At 40.2% G+C, this 20,612-nt stretch overlaps 1 protein-coding gene across 1 annotated transcript in view; it reads right to left on the bottom strand.

Moving 5' to 3' along the window:
• The window catches only part of PDE3A (phosphodiesterase 3A, cGMP-inhibited), a 93,729-nt gene that overhangs the window by 5,513 nt on the left and 67,604 nt on the right, over positions 1-20,612 (bottom strand). The window contains exons 8-13 of the mRNA XM_010566106.1: positions 19,123-19,260; positions 13,504-13,615; positions 9,978-10,091; positions 8,288-8,487; positions 5,955-6,158; positions 2,421-2,576 (exon numbers count right to left, since the gene is read on the bottom strand). Of these exons, the coding sequence (XP_010564408.1) occupies positions 2,421-2,576; positions 5,955-6,158; positions 8,288-8,487; positions 9,978-10,091; positions 13,504-13,615; positions 19,123-19,260 (924 nt within the window). The remainder of the gene's footprint in view (positions 1-2,420; positions 2,577-5,954; positions 6,159-8,287; positions 8,488-9,977; positions 10,092-13,503; positions 13,616-19,122; positions 19,261-20,612) is intronic.

A 20,612-nucleotide genomic window follows, 5' to 3' on the forward strand; every position in this document is an offset into this window, starting at 1 on the left:
TGCAAAACGTCTTTACTAAGGAGTTTTTATTTACAGGGGAGTTAAATTCTTCAAAGGAATTGGTGCTTATTAAAGGAAATTCAAGAAAAATATTTCATTACTTTCACAGCATAGGTTGAATGCACATATATATATATATATATGCTTTTTGACAACAATTCTAGGAAAATCCAAACTTCCCATAAAGTTCTCCTTTTTAGAAGTGAGAAAATGAAGATTTTTCCCTTCTCAGAAAAAAACCTGATGATCAAAAGCATGGTGAAGAAGGCTTGACACACCTCTCGTAGCATATTACATTACAGATAATCAGATTTTAACCTAGGTTAAATATATTGAGAATCTAGCTTATCCTCCTTAATGCCAAAAGTAAGTCCCAGCAAGAAAACATTCTCTGTTTTCAACCCCATCAGTATCCTGTCAGCATGGCGACTCATGCCATGCAAAAAAACCAAAACAGGAAACCCACTGGGACTTACTGATTTCTCAATACAGTGAATACACATCTTCCATAAAAACAAAACCAAAAACCCCTAGTATCTTACTGATTACCTGACCTCTTGGAATTTGCAAGCCAAGAGTTCAAATGCGTTTGCTCACAATCCTCAAAAGGAATGCCATTAACAAAGATAACATATATGTTATTCTGAATCAAATTTTGCAGAGAGGATAAATCTCAAATGCATTTTTTTTTAATTACAAGACTATAAGAAAGATTATCTCCAACAGTCCTTTGGAGCAGCTTCCAAGAGCATGAAAACATTAGTAGCACATCTTTCTGACTGATGGAAAATAATCCAGATTCCTGCTGTGGAAGAGATAACACCCTATCCTCCCACACATGTTCCTCCCAAGCTTGATTCAGAGCTCACTATCCAACACTTTGACAATACTAATGTGTTGGAGCAGTTACTGCCCTCTGACATTAGTTATGTTGGATCAAAGGAGAGTCATATCATGTATCTGATCAACAGGTTTTGTCTGCATGCAGTAGTCACCCATATAAGCTATGATCATCACCAGAATTAAGTAAAGTACAATTTGTTGGGAGAGTTGTAATGAAAACAAATATGAAGAAAAGCATTTCCTGAAAGAAAATTTGGGAGATGAAAGTTGATCACTGTTGTTATGGGACTCACTCTCTCTTTAAGAAAAAAATGAAAAGAAAAATGGAACCAACTATATATGTATTATATATAAGGGTCATTGTTCTTTCTTTTTCTCATGAGATCTGAAATAAATGAAGGACCTTCAGGTCAATGTCTGAATTTTGTCCCTTTTCCCATTTCTTTACATACTCCAGAAGGCAGCAGCAGCAGAAAATCCTGTTTTTTTCCAAAGTGTAAGTACAGTAAATTTAAGGGAAGATGAAAAGGCTTTAAAAGGGATTAGTCTGTGACTTCAAGTTACTGCACAGCCTCCCCAAGAAGACTGTGGTGTGTCTGGTTCAGTGATTTAGCCTGCTTGCTTCCTCTTGAAAAGACAGGATGTGGAGTTTAGTCTAACCAGCACATTCAGAATATGTTCCCACTCCGGAAACAGGCATAGTGTGGGAACAGCCCCATCCCTTGCACTCGGCAGGGCTAAATAGGTTATAATGAGAAAAGGGGCTCCCTTACACCTGGCAGAAAAGGACCAGTGCCTGGCTGTATTCCCAGGTCTTTGTAAATCAGTCTGTGTCTGTCCTCCTTCCTCATGCTACCATCAGCTAAGCCTTGCATAATTAGTGCAGTTGTACTGACAAACCTTCTGAAAGCTGAAAGTGTCGTCTTAAAAAATCAAGTATGAGTCAGGATCAATGTGTAGGGAGCAGATATGGTTAGTCCGTGATAAACTGAAAGTCAATGTTACAGTCGTGCTCAGTACATAAAGGTTCTGTGGGTGTGAACAGAGACGTGGCCCACAGGGAAGCTAAAATAATTCGTCTGCTCTGTTTAGATCACCTCAGCAACGATGTTGTGTCCAGTTTTGGAGACCACATGTCAATAAAAGTGTGAGCCACCTGGAGTGACTGCAGAGGAGAGCAATGAGAACCAGCTGATGTCTCGAAAAGACATAGAAGGAAGGATGAAAAGATAGTTTGCACTAAAGAAGACTGAAAGGGAGACATGATGACTGCCTACAGAAAAATAAAGAGGAAAGGAACACTTGCTCACCATGTCCACTGTAAGGACAGTGCCAGACTGGAACAGTTAAGCCTGTAGAAACCCCATCATCAGAGGTCTTTGAGGACACATCAGAATCTTCAGTGACAAATGGACTTTCACTGATCCAGCAAAAGGATGGACTTGTGTAACTCTAGCAATCCCCATCATCCCTTATTCTCTGTGATTTTCACTCATCACCAGCACCAGCATGGTACAAGACTGTTTAACACAAGACATGCAACCAGCAGATACCGCTTTGGACATGCATTTATTTACCTGTTCATAAAACTCATTGACAATGCCTTCTGTCCACTGCAGATGCAAATCTTTGCATTTTGCAGGCCCATTTATGTCAGCCAGTTTGATGCACATTTGGCAAACGAGCAAGCGGTCATTCTCATTAGTCCAGTCAATTCCAACATCATCATTCACCTAGTAGACAGAAAAAGGAAAACCATGACAGTAATCCTGGGTAAAAGGATGCATCCACAGAGGAAGGTCTGCCCTGGAATATCTTACAGTATATTTAGCTATTTGATAAAATCACAAGTGTAAGCAGGTGAGCTAACCCAAGGTTGGAATTTACAATGAGCTCTGGAGCAATATGTAAAAAGAAAAATAAGTGAAAAGTATTGAACATTGAGATAAATCACAAGAAATTAATATTTAGCAAATGATGTGCCTGTTTGAAAGCATTTGCTAGGAAAAACAACAAATGCAATCTTTCCATGACATTTTCCAAGAAGTTGCTACCTAATTGGTGTACAATGATAAATTACCATCAAATGCCATGCTGATTTAATTGCAGCGTGAAGACACATCTAACAAGCTTATTTCCCTATTTGATCTATGTCTGAAAGTATTCCCAGTCTTTTTTGTTTTCGCTATTTTTCCCATACCTCCCACAATAAAAAGTAATATATACTATCAACTGCTCTAAAATAAAAGCGTCACCTTGAAGAATCACAGAAAGGCTGAGGTTGGAAAGCACCTTTGATGATCATCTAGTCCACCCCCCCGCTAAAGGCAGGGCCAGCTAGAACAGGCTGCTCAGAATCATGTCAAGCTCGGTTTTGAATATCTCCAAGGAGGGAAACTCCGCAACCTTTCTGGGCAATCTCTTCCAATGTACAACCCCCATCACAGTAAACACATCCTTTCTTACGTTTAAATGGGGATTCCTGTATTTCAGCTTGTGTCCACTGTCTCTTGTCCTGTCACCAGATACCACTGAGAAGATTCTGGCTCCATTTGCTTTACTCTCCCCATCAGGTATTTATACACATGGCTGCATTCCACCAGGTTCACCCCCAACCACGACACCCATGTACTCGTGTATGTCCAGTTTGATTAAGTGCTCCCTAACCTGATGCCATTCACTGAGGCTAAGTCTTCGTCACTTCAGACTTTGTCTCACACCTCAGGGGCCTGGGATTCCTGAAGCCAGGTCTTAGCCACAAAGACTGCAACTGAGAAAGCACTGAGGTCTTCGGCCTTTTACATCTCCAAACGGTCAGCGATAGCAACCTTTACTGCCATTAGCCACATTTTCCCATCTCAGCCTTTTCTCCTAGAATATCTCCTCATGTGGGAGGGGCTGTCTTCTACTGTCCACTTAATTTTTGAAATCTGAATCCCTCCTTGAAACACAGCTTTAATTGTCAAGCTTGCAATAATTGAAAATGGATAGAGAGTTGTTGTGCTATGACTAGATGAAACTTCCATGTCCTCTGTCAGCAGGTCCCCTGCCCCATACAGCAGTGGGGCCCCATGGTGAGGGCTTTGCTTCTGGTGTATGTGATTCAACATAACTAATGTCAGAGAACAGTAAGTGCTCCAATGCACTGATATTATCAGTGTTGGACAGTGAGCATCCTTCATTATTTCTTGTGGGTAGTTTCCGGACTACAAGTTTTCTGGTGGGAGGATGCTTACATTACATGTGTTTACACTGACTTCTGTACAGAAGGGTCTCTCTGACTGTAGCCTCAATATACTAAACTACAGTTCAGCAACCCAATCAATAACATGATCATTTAGAGCTAATTTTATCAGTTACAGCACCTCCACCCATATACAAACATGTCAGGTCTGCTCTCTGAGACCACTCTGGTACAGAAGAGTTTTTGCCAACCAAAAATAAATTTTTAAGGCAGTGATTACTCTGGGAAAGCCAGGCTCAGCCACAAGCACTGGTTAATATGTTCACCTTCTCCTCCACTTTTTATTCCATGCATGACCATTTGACTATTCAAGCAATAAGGAGAGAGAAGGAGGTTAACAGATGTCCTTACAAATCTATAGCGAGCTGGCAGGACATAATATATCAGACTGTGCAGTGTCTCAGGTATCATGTTGCTTGGCTACAACAGTGGTTACATCTACCATTGTCCAGCCTGATAGATTTAAGACAAATTTAGTTTTCAATATCCGGAATTTATGCCTAGTACTTTGGTCAAGCTTGTCCTCTTCCACAGTTAAGACAGTTAATCTCTGTGACAAAGCCACAGTAATCACTGGTTTAGCCTGTCTTTTTTCATTCCTTACTTACGTTCACAGAAGTGAGGGCTTTGTTCCAAACTGTCACATTCAAAGGATGTATTCAGACAGCCTAAATTCCCTGTGCTTTACTGTCATTGTAGCCCTGACAGATGAGAATCCGCCAATACTTTTCAACATTTATGAGGAAATTAGGCCAGTGAAAATGATCCCAGAATTTAAAATTAAGACCTGAAGAAACCCCCCTGATATTACCGGAGGTTTTGGGACATGACTAACAGGGGTGCAGAATGAGTTCAGACTTCTGTGGATCTACAGATCAGTTCCCTGCCTACCCTGGACAATAATTTAAGGCCTTTCTTTAGAGCTTCTTGAAGCCTAACAAAGAGAGAGAGATTACAGAGAAATGGAAAACAAAACCAGTCATACATCTGGAGGCTTCAAGATTTCAGGATACAGGTCCATCCTAAGCAATACCACAAGAAAACATGTTATCTATGTCACCAAAACAGCTAAGAGGTCCTAGTTCTGGATAAGAAACACTCTGTGCTTGGTGTGTTCTCACAAGGAACAAGAAGGCAGTACCAGCTCCAAAGGCAAGTAACATCTAGGTAACATGCCAACAGCTTTGATGGACAATGGAGTTTATTAAAGTAACTTGATAGGTGGTGATTTCCAGTAAGTTAGGTTGAAACTGCATAATAATTTTTAAGAATGGTTTCCGAGGGTTGCGATTTTATACTCACTGAATGGAGTGTGCAGGAAAGATCTTTAGTGACCTTTCTCTAGGGTTTACCCATTTAAAACAAAGTAGGAAAGAAAGATCATGCTTTCATTGCATTTGAAATTAGAATTTCAAAATAATTATGATTTCTGTGCTTTGATAGTAAAACAGTATGATTAAACCAATAAAAATTCACCTTAAGTACTTAGCCATTATGGAAACTTGGTAACACCTTTGATTTTTTCCCCCCGAGTGCTTCGCTAATAGGTCTAAAGTGCCAGTGAACAACAAAACAATGTTGAAAAGTAGCATGTAAGTGGGACTTACTTTCAAATAGTCCATAATATCTTTAGCCTTAAACCACTTTCTGAAAAAACTAAACTTATATAAGAAAAGAAGCTGCGCTACTTTAAAGCAAAAAATAACAGAATTGCCAGATTACTTTCCAACAGAATGTTTTACAGCAGCCAAAAGGACATTCAGAAGAAAGAGCAACACAGCAGCCTTTCTAGCATTTTCACTGTGATGCTACCAAGCCCCACAATCTTTTCTGACCATCCACCGGAAACCTGAACCAATCTTCTTACCTTGGCGTTGAATTTGGCAACAAAATCAAAGTGTTTCTTCAGGTCAGTGGCCAAAATTGCCTCAATGACGAGGAAGCGGAAATGCTTGAACTCCACATGGTCGAGGTTGACCAGGAAGTTGTACTCTGGCCTTGACATGAAAAGGTTCCAGGCAGCAGCGGCGTGGTGGTTCTCTAGGACGGAGCGGTCGTTGTACAGCACCGCCTGTGAAAGCAATGCGGGCAGCTGAAAGCTGAGACACCTCTTAGTGAAAGAAACACTGCAGTGCAGAAATGAGAATGGGGGGACGATGCATGAGGGAGGTTCAGGTTTGGTTGATTTGTTTGTTTGTTTTTTTTAAGAACTTCTCGAGGTTGAAGATGTGATTTTGGCAGGACTAATAGCAGACACCTGAATTGTTGTGATGGTTAAGATTTACTGGAAGACTGATTTGAAAAATCTGGGTCTTTCATGCTCAAGGGTCTTCAGTTCCTGACTCAACTGCATCATATGACAATAGAGTATTCTGTTTCAGGCCACATAATATAATACAGGCATGTGCTTCCCTGTTTCTCAGAGCTAACCTCCCTTAACAGGGATTATTGTCTTTGGTGTTTGTACCTGGCAGTTCTGTCCATATCGGACTGATTCGAAACACAGAAACAAGTGAAATTCCAGTTTGCATCCTGACAACACACACTCAGCCTGAAAGATTTCTCAATGCTAAAATCCAAAATTGGTTAAACCTTTACCAAAACAAGATGCATAACTCTCATAGTTTTGGCAATTCCATTCAGAAACTAAAGAAAGATCTAGAAAATGGACTTTAGGGGACAATAACCATCTAGAAAATCTCTCCAGCACCATTCAGTCTTTTGACAATTTGGTTTATGGAAAGAAAAGTTTTTGGAAATATGCTTCTATGTAAAATAGATACAAGTTTTACAACTTCTTACACAAATATATACATATATGTTCTAGTGGCTTTTCACTTCAATTATACTTTTCTGTCATCTAGAGATTAAAAATTAAATCCTATCCTAAAGTATAGAACCTATTCTTTACCTCAGAGAACAGGTTGCTGAAGCAACTCAACTTTTTACAGTCCATCTTGCCTAACTGCACAGTAAGCATTTGAGATAGATATATTCTGCTATAGCTGCTGCAGGGCCAGCTCCTGAGAGCGGATTTTTAACACAGCAGCACTTTATCATTACTGGAAGCTGATACTGCTTGCCGTGAAAAAGAGGGGGAAAAAAAGAGGAAAAATCTGGAAAAAACCCAGATTTTAAAAAAAAGCAACTACAATCCAACCCCCCCCAAAATAACAAGAAGAATTTGAATTTTTCCCATTAATTTATTTTTAAACTAGGGACAATATGTTAAGACTAATAATCTAACTTCCCTTGTTGATTTTTACAACCATAAAGCTATAGCACTCATTTCTTAAAAGTAGATTTAAGGATAGCATGCATCTTCTATCAATTTATTTACCTGGCCAGGTAAATATCAAAGTTCTTGATCACAGAAAGATGTTGCAAGGATGAGAAGTATTACTATAAGTTTATAGACAGAAACTGATACAGAGCAAGTTCAGGTGACTTGCTCTTGGTGAGAGAGGAAGTCTGGATCCAAGTTGGGGAGTAAACCTAGAATTTCTGCATCCCTACCTGACTTCTCACCATTAAGCTATCTTTTTTTCCTTTCCTTGTCCATAGAAATATTTCTCAGCACAGTATGCTGAAGCCAGGCAGGTCAGCTATGTAAAGTAAGGAAAGATGATCTCATAATTAAGCCAATAAACAGTGACTCAGAATTGCTGAATTCAACTCCCGGCACTGGCAACAACTTCAATGTAACCTTAGGTAAGCCTCAATTCTTCATTTATAAAACTGGTATTATCTTCCCCGCCCTCCCCCTCCCCCCCAATAGAGGCATAGTGTAAAAATACATTCATAAAAGACTGCAGCTGCTCATATTCTACAGAAACAATGGAAAATATGTTATGATCATGCACAAACTAACTTGCATGGCACACTGTCAACTATACAGGGGTTTTACATTTTATTTTAATCTTTCTATACTACCTTACTAGGTAGTATAATTCTTCCCTTATTTCACAGTTTCAGACATTTTATCAGTACCTTTCTTAACAGCTCTACTAACTGAGGGTGTGTAAGAAGACTCTTACAGGTAATCCCCAAGTGAAGTGATTAGTTCTGTCACTTTGATAAGCTGTTTCAAAATATTTGGTAGACTTTTGCTTAATGGAAGCCACAGGCACCACTGGCAAGGAGAAGCTGTTACCAAAGACCTTCCAAACTTAACAGCAACGCTACTTGAGAGTTATTTACCTGAGGAGCGCTTGTTGCTACCAAAAAGGCATTGGTCCTTCCTGGGTGATCATAATCATGCATGGCTGCAGCTACATAAAGAGCCATCAATTCAAGGGCAGGGATGTTGCCAGCTAGGCATCCATAGCTGTCATCTGTAGGTGTGTATGTCTTCGAAAACACATAACCCATATGGCCATGAGTGATTCCACTGTCAGAATCTGAGCAGAAATAAATAAATTTAAAAAAAACCCAAACAACAAAAATGCAACAAAAAAACCCTTACCACTTTTTCAGTGACTTATTGAAACAGAAACAACAAAGCTAGACGAGGAGCAAATTTACAATACATTATAGAAGAGTAAACACATTCTGACATCAATGCTTTCTGATACTGTGCATATAATCCAGTGCAATAAGGCACATAATTGGAAAGGAACAAATTCTCATCCCACCTGGGGATCTTCCAGCCATCCAGCAAAGCCTGTTCTCAAACTATATAAGTTACTAGCAATAAGCCATGGATTCATGGCCATGCTGGAACTCTGTGGGTAACTCAATCTTCCCACTCCTTCCTCTAATTGCTTCACCATATAGATTAGTCTATGAGACACTAACGGTCCTTAAAGCAATGGACTAGCATTTATTAATTCAATTACGGTGCATGTTTTCCAATCCAAACGTCTAGACTTTGGATCTTTGCTGATAATCCTCTTAACAGCCTCTTTTTAAAGCAGGTTGAACATGCTTGTCAGAGGCAGATACTGACTGAGATGCGTTGCTAATTTAATCTGCTTGAATGGATCTTACATGCAGCTGAACAACGTCTTTCAAATAACAAACACCAAAAAGCCCCAAAACTCAACCCCTTTCCTTCCACCCATTTCACCTCACCTACAAAGCCTCCAACAACCCTTGCTAATAAAGTTTTGCAGGAATAAAACCACTTCCAGTCCCACCAAAACATCCTTTAGAGTTTCATGAATGATATGTATGTGCCACGCAAACACCACCAAAAAAAGAACTGGAAGTGGTTTCTGCAGAACAAACTCCTGCTTTTCCAGTAACTCCCTCAGAACTCCCACAAAATACAGACAGGTCCTCTACTTGCTAAAGCTGAACCTAGAGAAGTTAATACAAAGACACAGTAAGGACAGCTTCCCGTAAGGAGCAATCATAAAACAGCAGACGAGTGGTCTTGCAAACTAGTTGCAAGATGGTAACAAGTCTCTTTCTTTGGAGACAGTGAAGAAAGGCAAAGGAACACTTGACAGCCAAGCAGTGACAAGTGCACAGCACTATCTGCATGCCCCAGCGGTTTTGTAATAGCACAACAATGCAGGGTTTGAGGTTTTAAAAGTCTACACTGCTTCTGGAGCAGCACTGAAAAGCACTACTAATACAATTCTCCTAGGAAAAAAGGTATTGTAAAAATCAAATGGTAACAAACGTCTGTTGTTATGGGTGACCACAAAGGCTTGCATTCACACATCGTTAAGTGTACAGTATTAAGTTTTAGAGGACCAATTCGTTTCTTTTCAAAGCTATACAAACATACCTTAACACCTTCAACATCCAAGGTGCTACTGAACTTAGAATTCTATATAACTAGTAGTACTGCATGCAATCCTCAATTGTTGGCTTTCTTACAGCAAATTTCATGACAAAAACTTTAAAAATACAATATATATACTTGCACATTTAAATATACCTGAATCGCTTGCTGACCCGTGATCGTTAATCACAGTTGGGAGTCCTGGGATGGGCTGAGTAGTAAGGTACCAAACGGCATGTAGAACATCAGTTGCATGGATTCGGTTGTGATCTGTGATACAAAGCAAATGACCCTGCTATTAAACGTGAAGGATATTTCTGACGGAGGGAAATCAGCACCATCTAGTGGGTACTGTGTGGCAGTCAACTGAGCAGAGACAAATCAAACATTATTACAAACATGAACAGCTGTATTTTGTAAATGTTCAGTTTTTCTTTTACTGAAGTTGAAGCACATTCAATAGTATGTCTCACACCAGTCAAGAAAGAGAAAACAGCAAAGAAGCAGTGGGATCTGCAATGTAGGGAACTTTGCAAAAAAAGTGTTAAACAAGGAGCCTGACCTGTGCTACCAGCTCCAATCCTTTACTCCAGTGGTTGCCTTTAGCTAGTTAAATGCTATCAGGTAAATATGCACTGTTAACCTCTGAGTCAAATTAAATCAGTGGGAAAATCTCATCTACTTTAGTAGCCAGATTTCACCTAGCTTCTAAATACAAGGCAGGTAACACTTACCTGACCCTTCTTGAGCAAATTTAGGTGCTGAGCTAGCAGCTGCACTGCAAAAAATCAAACTCAGGATATATGTACACTGCACAGTTAAACCAGGTTCTTTCTGCAGTTTTCTGGCCAGAGATGAGTTCAGGCCCTGGATCCTGTAATCTGGCTTACTATAGACTCTCTTTGCAGAAATGAGAGATAAAAGTCACCCTAAGGCTCATACCACCAAATCCTTCAAGGCCAGGTAAACTATCCCACAATCAACACAACTGGCTGAAAAAGAATCACATGCTAGTTCAGCACAAAGAATTATCTAAATATACATTAGCAAAAAGGGGTAATGCTTTGCTGCCAGGACCAAAGCTTACATCTGGGGTTAAACCACTGAAGTACAAGCATTTCAGCTTGTGATTCAGGCTGATTTTGAGCAGAGCATAGGTATCTTCTACAGTGACTAGCTAAACACAAAGAAATCTGGTAATCTGAATGACAACCTGTGGGTCCACTACTGCTGCTGCAGTTCTGGAAAGATGCATTTCAGAGGACAAAGCACAAAAATGTGGGACTCCACTGCTGGGTCACCCCCACCTGTGAAACTCACAGTACCTGGCTACATCTCTAGGTAATCAGACATCTTAGTTGGACACACCTTGGTAATACCAATCAGTCATGTGGCTCTCATTGGCAAACCAACTGCTGGAACAGGCTTGATGGGAACAGGTGAAGAGCTAGGTTATATTAAGAGGATAATGGTCAAGAATCAGGATAACACTGGAGATGATATGCATCCTTCACTAGGAAAAATTACCAACACACAAGTCCAGAAGCCCTCTCTAAGAAGTAACAAGTGAAGCTGACCAAATTCATTAGGGGTGAAAAAAACCTCTGTACTCTGGAGGACTAGAAGGGACTGGCAGCAAGATGTGTAAGCAACCTGGTTCTATACCTGCTGCATCCTAAAGACAGGCAGCATGCAGCTGACAGGGTTTCTCAGCACTGAAGTTGAGCTTCACCCTATGGCCTTTCCTTCTACGGGAGAAGAGGAAGGAAGGAGAAGACCTGGGATGGAGAAAGCACCCTGGAGAGCCATATTTGCCCTCTTGCCACTGCTAGGGGATGGCTAATGCCTGCTCCTGCTGCCAACAGCCACCTGCCCCTTCCAGAGCAGCACTGCTGAGCCCACGTTTCTAACCCCTACCATCAGTGGGGCAGCAGCTGCCAGCCTGCATTTCCCTGGCTCTGGCAGAGGAGGGCTCACGGTCTTGCTGACCCTACACTCCAGAGCTCAGGCAACTGCCTACTTTTGTCTATGCCTACAATCAGCAGTATCCCGTCTGCCCTTGTGTAACACAGAAAGGTTTATTATATTCACAATTTGCAATCACTTTGCTCGCTCACTAAACATGACCATGATGTCATGCCACTTGGCCCTTTTATTTACCCCTTGCTTTCCTCTCTTGCTCTCCTTTGTCTTCCCGGTGACCATCCCTTTAAATACTCGTTAGTGACCACTAGGTAACATATTTAACAGCAAAACAGTAAGCAGCATAGGCATGGTTATTTTTGGAAAGAATAAAGTAAAATATAGAAGGAGTGTCCCCTGCCTCTCGAAATACTAAGAACATCCCTCCTGAGACACTAATCTCATCACACAAAACCTAGAGGATAGCCCTGCATAGGATTCTAATGCTTTTCACAGGAATAAAGGCTGGATTAGCCTCTTGTGAAATTTACACTGATTTCATCCAACTGGGATAGTCACCGTTAGTTTTGTGCATATAACCCATTTTTCAGTTCAGCAACCAGAAGAAATACATGGTTAAGTCCAAAAAAGTTGTTTTGGTTTTTACCCCTTCACAGAAATGAAAAACTGGAAGGTAAATTAGTTTTGTATTAGACAAAATATTCTGCTTTACTAAAATGAAACACAGTTAAGAAAAACCAAGGAAATGAAGGGTTAGATTCACAAAAATTCTTGAGACTCTATGAACAGTTAAATGTTTTAAACAAAGAGGAATGGCTCCAGTAGGACAGACGGACTGTGGGACACCCCCTGAGGCTATAATCTGCTGCTTCAAATCCCTGATCAGGTTCAAACACAAGGAAAGATTTGAAATTTGGTCTCTCATTTTCCCAGAAGATAGTCCAAACCACCTGGCTGGGATGCATTTTGAGGTAGCTTTCCTTCAATCCCTCCCACTGTAGCTGTTCCAATTGGTATTTAATATTTTGAGAGAGAGACTACATGACTTACTAAACCAATGTTTCAGACATTTTTCTGGGAGGTGGGAGAAAACAGGGTGTCCTGTATTCCTCAACACTGGGGTTATCTGCCAGCTAAAGGGGTTAATAACTCCCTCTCTCCTCCTGGAAAAAAAAAAGAGGTTTTTTGCAGTTGAAGTGGTTTGGTAAATTTGATTTGAATTAGTAAATACTTTGGGGATGACTGAAAGCAGGTTTTTCAGTGAATAAATGATTCACACTGAAAAATACCAGCTGAGCTGTAGCTGCAGAACAGGATGCACTCATCTACTTGGCATATTTTTTCTGCTTTACAAAGCTCATCTCCTTTTGGTAGCATAGCAGTGCTACTCTGTAAAAATCCAAATTGCTTATGGGGGAGAAATGTTTCAATAACTCTAATTGGGGCATTGGGGTACACTTGCATCATCAGGAAACAGTCCTTTGTACCTATAGTAGCTTCATATGGTTTCAGATTTGCCATTAATTATTATTATGAAACATTATGAAACAACATGAAACATTAAGTGCAATGAAAAAAAGACAAGAGGCTGTGGTTCAGCACCAGCCTCTGACTAGAGAGCCATCCATTTGGTCGTGATGTAGCTGAAGAAAAAAAAGCAGCTGTTATATTAAGAGAAGAAAGGCTTCAGTAACAAAGTATGTGAAAAATACCCCAAACTTTAAGGAAGCATTGCTATCTGCTGGGAATTTTTACTTACAAGGTATCTCTCGGTATCCACATTCCAAAGCATGAAAGTAGTTCATAAATTCCCTCACTGGTATTTTAAAGGTTTCAAACAGCCCCATGTCTTCAAAAAGTCTGTATGATACCTGAAAAACCAAAACAACCATGCTGCTAAATAGACCAGAAAAACTCTAAAAATTAGGTATAAAAATCATTCTGTTGAATTACCCCATGAAAACCTGCTTTCCTGGTAGTATTTTCTCAACTACATCTGATCCAGCTATAGCTGCAGCTATTTACATTTCCATAGGGATGTGGCTAGATAGCAAAACAGACAAGCTATTAGTACCAAACAGTCCTCCTCATTCCGTCATTACACCTTTGAGATGTTCTTCTCTTCCTTTCAGGCATATGGATCCCCCAAATTTTGGAAACACCTCAGAAACATACACACATAAAGGAAGATATCCAGAGGTCTTCGGTGTCTTGGGGAAAATTTCCCCACAAACTTATCCAATGAGCATCCATGAGTCAAATCAATTCCCAGAAAAAGGGGAAACAAGTGAAAGAATGACAAAAGGAGAGAACCATTCAGTTCCTATGCACTATCTCCTTTCCCTCTCCCCCATTTTGGAAGTGAAATGACAAAAGTGACTTCTCCAACAGGATTTCAGAGGCAGCAAGCGGCTTAGGAAGCAGAGCTGCTCCAAGTGTTCCTGCATGGAAAGATGACTGTAGACATCCAGGAGAGGATATATGGTAAGGGAGAATGTGATCGGTGAGTGAGGGGGTGATCAGGAGAGATGAGTGCTCAGAAATGTAGACAGCAGCTGCTGCAAAATGGACACTTTTGAAGACAAGTTTGAACTTGACATACAGAACAACGGGACATAGTAAAATTACTGCCTGACCTTTTCACTTCTTTCACAAATTGGACCCTAAAGCCTTGCAGCTTCTTTATTTATTTACCGCTGTTAGCTAAATTCTGTCCTTTTGATGCCATCTGGTTATGATCTGCCTAGAGCTAAGCAATTTGAAGCACATTGGGAATGATGAGAGCTATACTGATAAGAAATGGTTACAAATTATGTTTTGTGTTTTACACCTGAATGTAAATCAAACAGCTATCCACACCTGTTTCTTTCTGTATCATGTGTATATAAATTGGGACCTGTGAGCTGCACCTAAAGTTTAATTAACATAAACTTCAAATGTCCGGCCACTGTGGATTTTTACAGTAAGAATAATAAAAAAGGATATGAATTGCAGCATTGATGATCTCCCCCCCGTCCCCTCCTAGTCATTCCCCACCAGGAAAAAAATCTGTGAACTAACTCTGGCAAAACACTGCAACAGGCAGTGATGATGCAGAGACACGTTGAGTGTGGTGTCTGACACCATCTGGGATGCTCCTCTAGTGACACGTGTCTGACAGTTGGGGTTCTGCTGGTGGCCTCAGCTCTTACTTCCCTTCCTATCATACCTCTGTAAGTGCCACTATCAATGCAGTCAGAAAAATCACTGCTGGTGGTAATTTCTCTTTGTGGCCATGGCTGTTTGCCAAAAAGTAAAAAGTTCTTCGTAGCCAAGGAACTAGGGAACTACTGAATTACAGTGCTCTAGAAGACATGAGCTTAGAATAAAAGGAAAGGACTGTAGAAGGCAAAACTTTACTCTCTGAAAATCCCATGGGATCCTCCTGTACTGAGGCAGAGTGAAGAGACTGACTTTATGCATAATTTGGATTAGAAACTGCATAGAATTCTGTTTATCTATCTGGAATCACAGCTGAAGTAAATCAGCTGGTATCCAAACTTTCACCTGCAGAGACATGAGGTATTTTTACACTCTAGTCTTAGATCACTGAATGGTAAGCTTCATATTTCCAGCAAAATATCTCTGTATAAAAAGAGGAAGCATAAAGAAATATTATTCTGCAGGACCAAACCTTACTGGTCTACACTGGATAGGTATCTTAAATAAAGGACGTCATAAAATCATGTTTTTCCTCCCCTTGGATTTTGGGGGTCGGGAAATTCCACAGCAGTTGAAAAGAAGCGAAGCTGACTAGTGGATATGAATGACAGCTCTTCCCCATGACTTGGAGTAAAATGGCATTATTCTCTGTAGTCATTAGAAAGCATAAACAGCCAAGCAAGTCATTTGGACATTTTTGTAATGTTTTCTTTCCTTCTGTCTTTCTTCACAAATGGGGAGGAAGGGGTAAGGGCAGGCCAGAAAGAGGAAAAAAGGGCATTGATATCCTCCAGAAAGTCAACTAACTACATTCTTTCATTTAAAAAAAAAAAAAAAAAAGAAAAACTGTGCAGTTTTGTTTATTCATTGCTCTGGATTAACCACTTTTAAATGCTTCTGTCTTTTAAAACGCTTCCTTCCCAAACCACATGCTGCTTCATGAGCTCCCTGGGAGTTAGAATCCCACGGGCTCAGCACAGCACCCTTGCAGCCGCAATGTGGTCCCCGCTGCCAGAGACAAGCCCAGGGAAACTCCGACAGCTGCCAGGCGCTTGGCAGTGGGTGCTGCACGCTGCCTCTTCCCTCCAGCCTCCATTTTCTGCTTGTCTCTGCAACGATTGCTAGCACTTGAATGAATCATTCATAACTCAGATACTTCTGGTGGTGCTGCCTGAAGAAGGACAAGCACTTCTCCCAAATGATTCCTAATGGAAGTTGTTTTGGAAAGGGGGATCGTTATTCACACGTAGTTCCTCTCCTGGGTTTTGCAGGCACATGTAAATGGCTCTCATTGGAGGACACGTGCAAATTTTAGGTTAGCAGTTCCCTACTCATTGTTTGCAGGCCATCCTCTTGCACTCCTTTTTTGCCTTTTGTATTTGCTTTCTTCAAACGTATGTTTCTTTTAAGTTGTCAGCACCCAGTCTCTGGCTCTGACAAACTCAACTCCTCACAAGGGCTGCTGTGACAATCCTGGGAAGATCTCATCCCCCAAGGACTGATTTCCCTCGCTCCTTCATATAACGGCTGCAGTTTCTCTCTGCAGAAGCCATGCATGATGATGAGATGACCAAACATTCCTCTCGGTACCACCCAGGGACCAACTCACATGCACTGCAATGATGCCACCCGGCCTTGACGCTGCTTGTGTATTGAGAGTTAGGAGCACCACCAACACTTCTGTCTCGATGGGCCCAGCAATTAAAGCCAGAGAGAGACCTTGACTTTAGCCTATTCTTTTTCATTTTATTTGCTTTCCAGGGCAAATGAGTTTCTCTTCCACAGGTTTTAGTTTTATAGGAGCTGTAAGAAGAGTGTTAAGTGTGACTGAAGACATTATCCAACTTTATGGCCTGTTGTGAAGCATCAGCTCAGTTGGAGAGCTCTGCTGTTCCTTTCTGAAATGAGACTGGTATGTAAATTCCTCTCTAACCCCTATCATGCATATTTGTTAGTGCCACATTTAGAGTGCTTGCCACTGTACGTTGCACAGATGCTTTTATGGCCGCTGACTGGTTTGGGGTCTTTTTATATGTCTAAATCAATTTAACATTCCAAAAAGAAGAAACAGACATCTCAAGCAGCTTTAAAGATGCTAAGCCAGCATTTGCTTTCTAAACTGAATGCTTCCCTAGAGGCACGTGTCAACTCTGCTTTGTTCCATCTCATAAATTTAACCTAGCAAGGCAAACATAGTTAATTCAGCTTGTTAATTTACTTATTTTTAATGGATGAGTCCATCTAATGGCAAAATACAGAGAATAAATCATTATGAGCTTTTGTTTTCCTTTGTTTACAATATTGCAGGATTTAAAAATTATACAAGAAAAAAGACAATCCTTTTGGCTAGAGAAAAAGATTTATTTATTTTAGTTCTCTTATTTTGGAAAATAACTTTGTTAGGAACATCTGAGTAGGTGGGGGAAAGAACTAAAGGATCTATATTTTATGAACAAGGTTGAACTTGCTACATTCTGCTCTTAGGGAGTGGGAGTTATTACAAACAGCTGTTACAGAAAATGTTGAATTTTGATCACAGATATTATTTATTAAAGCTTCTCCATTTTATTTCACAGGCCTCATTTTGTGGCACTGCAAAACAGATAACATGTTCAGAACCTGTGCAAAAAGCAGATGTTGGGAAACAGAGTGTGGAGCTTTAGTGCAAATTGAGGGAGGCACAGGGGAATTGTCCTGAGAGGTACAGAACTCCATGTGACTTGGTAAAGTGCTTAAAACCTATAGAGGTACCCATGTAAAACCAGAACAAATTTTGGCTCATCCAAACTGTTGGTTATGCCATTAAAAAAAAAGTTCTGTTTTTCCTTATGTTTCATTCATCGTTCTATTATCATTCTACGCTATTACAAAACAACATGACCAATATGATCTACAAAAGCATTTTCATCACACGCTCACTGTCTAGTGCAAAAGTGTCTCAATGATCATGATCGAATTTATATCAATACCCACATCCAGCCATATTTTGCCTAATTCTCTAAAATTAACCTAGAGAGCTGGCAGGCTGGTTAAACATAGATGTTACTTGCCAAGCTACAGAACAATAAAAGGCAGACCACAGGATAAATTTGAATTCATGCTGTGGTTTTCCTGGTTGACCACTGTATAATTGAATCTAGCTGAATAATAGTTAACCACCATGGGACCAAGATTTGATACAGCATTCTCTGGAGCTTGTTGCACTGAGATCTGCCTGATGCACTAACCTCTGTGTTTGTGGGCGGTGTTAATTGTCCCACGTTATACCAATTAACATAATCTCTTCTTTCTAGCACTCATCACTACATAATGCCTTGTAAAGTGATACTAGGTCAGTCAGATTCTCTTGGGGTTTTTTCCCATCCATCCCTAAAAACTAATTATTACTTGCCTTTTCTGTTTAATAAACCTCAATACTTCAGTAAGAAAAAATGGCTAATTTGTCTAGTGTGCCAGGAAAAGGGGCATAACAGAGAAGAAAGTTCAGTCAAGAAAGTGATTATGGAAGTGACATTAATTGTGCTGAGTAGAGACAGTCTGGTCAGTGCCTGCATTCAACTTACAGGAGGAAATGAAAAAACAACAGTTGAAAGAAAGACTAGTAAGCTCTCACATCCTGATTCACAGTAAATTAGTCTTCCCTATGTAATAATGATATGAACTTACTATCAAAGTGCTGACTCTTTCAAGATGAAGGAACATAGCAAGGACTATTTTTTCCCTCACTTTCTGAAACCTTGATTTCTTGCACAGCCTGACTAAAATCTCCAGTATAAAAAAGGACCAAAGTTCTGTATTTCCTGCCTCAACTGAATATATGCACTGTTTATCCCTCCCATGCTGAACTCCCTGAGAAATCCTTTCACAAAGAACTCAGTAAGAGGTGGCAGCACCTCCTGCAGATAGAAGAGAATATTCAGAAAGGAAATGTAAACTCATTGACAGAGAGCAGCAGGCAAAATAGGTGTGTGTTTTTTTCTTTCACATTTTAAAATTTAAAAATATAGAAATTTAAAAGTAAGGAATGTAATGAGACGGAGTTCATATTGTCAGCTTTGAATTAGGTGGCAGGGATCACAATTCATTGGATGACTAGCTTGTAAGGGCAATGGGTCTTAACACTGTCTAAATCTGTCAATAATCTAGCCAGTCACTGCAGACAAGATATCCTTCTCACCTGACTGAGAATCCGACCACATTTCTTTCCGATTTTTTCCACCAAATCAAAGATTGGGAAGTTCCAATTATTTAGCTGCTCCATCAGGGGATCCAAGTTGTCCATAACCAGAGGCTCAGGAGCAAGTACAGGCTTGTCCTATGCCAGAAGTCAGAATAAAGAGGAACTTTAGTTCTGTGAAGCATCTCATGCAAAAATTTATGCTCTTAAAAGCTAAGGTCACATTAGCATCATCTGTAAGTCAATGGTACTTTACTCAGCTCAGTGGAGATGTCCCCATTTCTACCAGCCCTGAAGCTAGTCACTCTCCTTTATAATTTGTTTCACTTGAATGAATAGGAAATTCTATATATGAAACATCAGCCTCTGAACTTATCCATGGGACACATTAATTCATTCATTCATGGGAATCATTCATTCATTTCCAAGGCAGTGCCGTCTTCATTGTAAAATTTGCTGCAGTACAGAGGGAAAAGTGCTCAGTTTCTACTTCTGCATCAGGACCCATTCATTACAATCTAACATGGCTAATGCAGCTTGGTCCAAGACTTGTACTTCTTAAACTGAAACCTACCTCTTTGTCAAGGTCTGCAAATAGGTGATGGGTTGTGCCCCTCCTTTCACATTTCCCCCTGTATACTGCCTTGAATTTCATTATTACTAAGAAACTGTAGATGAGTAAATGCCAAAATATCTCAAGAAAAATGCCTTCCCTCAGCATGTCCAACTCCAGTTCAACAGATTACAATAAATTTTTCAAGAGTTCATGACAACTTAAATTTATTAATTCAGTTGTACAACAGGCTGTGGAAAATTTAACTAAACAAAGCTTTCCCTCTACATCTCAATCAAGTTTACAGCTGAATACAGTAGTCATGAGAAGATCAGCACTTGTTCACCATGCTGCAATGTTCTTATGTTCAGGACATACACCGACAATAATATAATGCAGCACCCTCAGACAAGCGTTAATTTATTTTAAAATAAGGACCACTGTATATATTAGCCAAGATTGCAAGGCCATTGAGAAGCTGAAGTGGCTGAACAGGAAGACTATATGTCATGCCTGTAGTCTGAGAAGATAATTTCTCTTCCTTCCAATCCATTCCCTTTAAAGGCAATGTTAACATGGAAGCCAAACATTTCAGAAACGCCTAATGCCAGGTCCATAAACTTACATTTATTCATCAAAATATGATTAAAAAGATGGTTAACGTTTCACAAGTGGCCAGGGCTTAGCAGCTCTCACATATTTCCGTGGTTCCTTTCAATTCTTGAAGGTCAATCCTCCTACTGCAAGGTAGAAGCCTGCTGCAATTGTTGCTTAAAACCATGGTCACAATCTTTAGACAGCCCTACGAGCTTTTTTTGTGGGGGTTTGGGATTTTTGCTTGGTTTGGTTTTTTGTTTTTGTTTTTTTTTTTGTCCCCCCCCCCCCCTCCTTTTCGCCCAAGGGGGGGGCGCGGGAAACAGGCAGAAACCCGGGAAAA

Source organism: Haliaeetus leucocephalus, unplaced genomic scaffold (genome assembly GCF_000737465.1).
Source record: "Haliaeetus leucocephalus isolate CR32 unplaced genomic scaffold, Haliaeetus_leucocephalus-4.0 Scaffold206, whole genome shotgun sequence".
NCBI lineage: Eukaryota > Metazoa > Chordata > Aves > Accipitriformes > Accipitridae > Haliaeetus > Haliaeetus leucocephalus.